This window comes from Salmo salar, chromosome 13 (genome assembly GCF_965601325.2).
Source record: "Salmo salar chromosome 13, fSalSal1, whole genome shotgun sequence".
In the NCBI taxonomy this organism is placed as follows: domain Eukaryota; kingdom Metazoa; phylum Chordata; class Actinopteri; order Salmoniformes; family Salmonidae; genus Salmo; species Salmo salar.
Genome location: NC_138303.1, coordinates 13,507,755 through 13,511,771, shown reverse-complemented (window position 1 = coordinate 13,511,771; position 4,017 = coordinate 13,507,755). Strand labels below are relative to the sequence as shown.

The following is a 4,017-nucleotide window of genomic DNA, read 5'->3' as shown; positions in this document are numbered from 1 at the left end:
GTTATCTTGAAAAACCACGTTTGCCATGCCCATGAAAAACACAATACACACGAGGATGGTCCAGAAAATGACCAGTAAAGTCTCTGTAAGTTATAACCACATCTTTGGGAATTAACGCAATATATATATATTTTTTTTGTTGCAAATTAGACATCAATGTCTATGTATCACTTTTGTGATTATTTATTTATTTTGAACAAACATTCCACTGTTTACAGCAGGCGTCTGGATATTAATTTGGACGCCCCAGATGTGTATTATTGACCCTGGTTAGATCACAAACAATATGAAAACAGATAATATCGTACCGTCTGTTGAATCAATAAGAAGAGATTTGATGAGATCTTACCACTGTGGGAATAATTCAAACTGGATACAAGTGGATAGAGTTTGGGCCAAGTACAGAAAGCATGCATTATCAACAGGAGATTTACACACACAAAAAATGGATTCAGCTCTGTATGTGACTGCTGATAGTTTGCTGGTGAAAATGTAGCAGTTTTTTGCTTTATGATGTTGTCTGTCATGCGCATCATTACTCTACACTACGGTTAATCATTATTAATTGTATTTTTCCTGCTGGTTTGCCAGATATGTAGAATCAAGGCATAAACCCCCGTTTCCCACCATGCAGTTTCTAACACGATAAGGAGCCAGTCTTTGTTTACTCTGAGAGCTGGTGGGTACAGAGATCATTTCATGTGGACATGAGAGAACAGAGAGATCTGTTGTGGATTTTGCGTTGTAAGTATTGACAGCCATAGGACAACTGGGGAAAGAAGGAACATATATCAAATCCTATTAATAATAGATCTGTCATAAATCTAAACGTTTGAGCTAAATGTTATAGTAGTTGTGGTTGTGTTGTGGGAAGTATAGTAGAAGACCGTGGAATCAAAGTGATCACCTTCCTCAGCGGATCCTTTTTCTCACTTGTAGAATAAAAAAGAAAACAGGAGAGTGACAACCTTCGTTATTGAAATCCTCTCTTCTAGACTGACCAATCAGGAGTGACAACAATGACAGCGTCAGTCGTCCTCTCTCCCCTGTCTCACCTGGTGTTCCTGGGTCTCCTGGCTCTGTATCGTTTGGATGGAGTGTTCACCTGTCGTCTGGGGACCCCAGAAGAATGTGCCAATTGTTCCTTTGTGCCTGGCTACAAACTGGCTGGGATGGGCTATGATATTGTAACACTGAGACAAAAACGGGCCTCTGTATTTGATGTCAATAGTTACTTGGCTAACTCATGCATGGTATGTGTGAACCCACTTATGGGAGGTGAGCTTCAGAAACTCCCCTTGCATATGAAGGACTGGAGGGCCGAAAGTGACTGCAAGAAGAAGACTCTGAGTTCCTACTATTACTCCGTCAGCTCTCTTGTGGATGACATAGCCTTCTTTATAGAGAATGACTGGAAGGCCGGGCTCAAACTGGAGAATGTAGACCTGCAGTTAGCAGGCAGCAAGTCCAAGGTGCACGGCTTTGCATCCTCACACTCAAACGCAGACAAGTCTTCCTTCTCATTTCAACAGTTTACCTGCTCTGTCTACAGGTCAGGCCATGTACCATGATGTTTGTGAGGTCATGTATATTTTCTTTCTAAGAGCTGGAAGCAATTGTGCAGCACTCTCTCAGCGCTTTCAGCATACTTTAGCCATAATATGGCTTTTGAAACACTTTGTGTTTCCATCTAGTTTGCTGCCAGAGAGCAATAATGTATATATAGTTCCTCCTTGGATTAATTTATCCCATCAACAAGTTCAATATACTTTTAAAAGTTGTCCTTTTTTAATATTCACTTGGCAACAAGCAGGCGTTCACAGCTCTGATCTTTGAGGGTCACAGTCATGCAGATTTTCAGCATTACCTTCTATTAAGCAGAGACTTCATTTCCAGGGAGGGACCAGATGTGCTCTCCAGCCAATCAGTAATATTAATTGATTAATTACATACCGGGGAGAAATGAAAACCAGCAGGACTGTGAAACTGTAGGGCCTGAATTGTTCCCCCTGATATATAGGAGATTTGTACATTTCTTATAGCTGCCCAGTTAACAGCCACTCTAACCCTCTTTTAGTTTCAGTGTGCCCAGTAAACCCCCACTTAGCCTGGATTTCCAGCGGCGCATAGCTTCTCTGCCATACCATTACACATCCAACAGTGAGGCGTACAAGGACATCATTGATACCTACGGAACCCACTACATCAGCGATGGAGACCTTGGAGGGATGATGAAGAGGGTGACTGCCATTCGCACCTGTCTAGCAGCCCTAAACAAGGTCTTTGTGTCCGACGTGGAAACATGTCTGAGTATGGGGTTGGACCTGGACATACCTGTAGGACTGCCCGTAGACTTAGGGCTAAATCTTTTGGGTGGACAGTGTTCAAAGGTCGCTACCAACTCTGACAGTGCAACAGGGTATAGCATGGGCTTCTTAAGCCACCACACAGAAGTGAACGGTGGGAAAACCTTAAATGGAGTTGCTTCCATGAGAAACGCTAATATAGATAGTTTCTTAAAATGGATGAAAAGCCTAAATGAGCTTCCGGAAATGGTATCCTTCTCCCTGCAGCCTCTTTATCAACTGGTGGATGACAACCAGACGAGAGCTGATCTACAAACAGCTATTAGTCAGTATGTGATCGACAAAGGGATTAAGAGAAAAAAGACAGAGAATCAGGCATGCAGGGATTCACCTAACCTCTCTGCTGATTGCTGCCCTCTGTTGGCAGGGAGAGGCAAACTAACAGTCTTTGTGGACCGTGGGTTTAGTCTGAGGGGTGATGGGATGGCCGAACCGGAGGGTTACGTCAAACTGTGGTGTTCAGGTCAGCACAGGCAGACCCGCTGGATCACTACCTATGATCCACTTTGGCATACACATTTCAACTTTGACTATGTAAACACCCAGTCCTCTCTAGAGCTCCAGGTGTGGGATAAGGACCCAGGGGAACGTGACGATGACCTCCAGGGTGGGTGTTCTGTAAACCTGGAGCAGGGGAGCCACGGGCATAGCTGTGAACTCAGTAATGGGAGTTTCACATTCTCTTACACATTAACTTGTGACAAACACCTGACTGGTGATAAATGTGACCAATACTACCCCTCCCCAAACTAGAGGGAGAATCAGTGAAAAATGGCGGTTAATCCAGAACTATAATCTTGTGTGAATTGTTACGTACTCTGTCCACGAGAGAGTAATAGTCACAGATTACAGTGGGATAATAATATATGTAATTTGACCTTTGAACCATTTGATGTTTTTTTCTGCTTTCGTCCTTTAGATCATCGTATTTTGTGTATCACAACAATCAGTGATGGAAAAAGTATTCAATTCTCATACTTGAGTAGTACTTTAAATGTATTTTTACTTAAAGTACTTTACAACACTGATAACAATGTACATGAAAAATGATTCATGAAAATGATTCATGAAAATGAATGAACACACTTCTGTAATGTAGCATTTTAACCACTAGAGGGAAATGTTGTCCCCAGTTATCCTTTAGCTGTATCAGATATTGCGGTACGTAGTTCTCGTGTGATGGGGAATAGGACCTACTTGCTACATAATAAATTCTTCTTCTTCTGATTGTTTTAGCTTTTGTATTTATTTCAAAGAGGGTTGTAAGTACACTGAGTGTACAAAACTTTATGAAAATCTCTTTTCATGACATAGACTGACCAGGTGAATCCAGGTGGAAGCTATGGTTCCTTAATGATATAATTAGTTAAATTCACTTTAATCAGTGTAGATGAAGGGGAGGAGGCAGGTTAAAGAAGGCTTTTTAAGCCTTGAGACAATTGAGACATGGATTGTGTATGTGTGCAATTCAGAGGGTAATTGGGCAAGACAAAATATGTAAGTGCCTTTGAACGTGGTATGGTAGTAGGTGCCAGGTGCACTGGTTTGTGTCAAGAACTGTAACACAGCTGGGTTTTTCATGCTCAACAATTTCCCATGTTTTTCAAGAATGGTCCACCACCCAAAGTATATCCAGCCAACTTGACACAAC

General features: G+C 41.9%; 1 protein-coding gene across 3 annotated transcripts; it reads left to right on the top strand.

Moving 5' to 3' along the window:
* Positions 1-622: 622 nt before the first annotated feature.
* Positions 623-3,593, top strand: LOC106566444 (perforin-1). Of its 3 annotated transcripts, none has more exons than XM_014134490.3 (3): positions 623-744; positions 996-1,552; positions 2,078-3,593. In XM_014134490.3, the coding sequence occupies exons 2-3, from the start codon at positions 1,020-1,022 to the stop codon at positions 3,117-3,119; spliced, it is 1,575 nt and encodes a 524-aa protein (XP_013989965.1). In that variant the 5' UTR covers positions 623-744; positions 996-1,019; the 3' UTR covers positions 3,120-3,593. The 3 variants fall into 3 exon arrangements, with proteins under 3 accessions (XP_013989965.1, XP_013989964.1, XP_013989963.1); XM_014134489.3 differs by having other exon boundaries at positions 639-744; positions 940-1,552; XM_014134488.3 differs by having other exon boundaries at positions 682-1,552.
* The last annotated feature ends 424 nt before the right edge of the window (positions 3,594-4,017 follow it).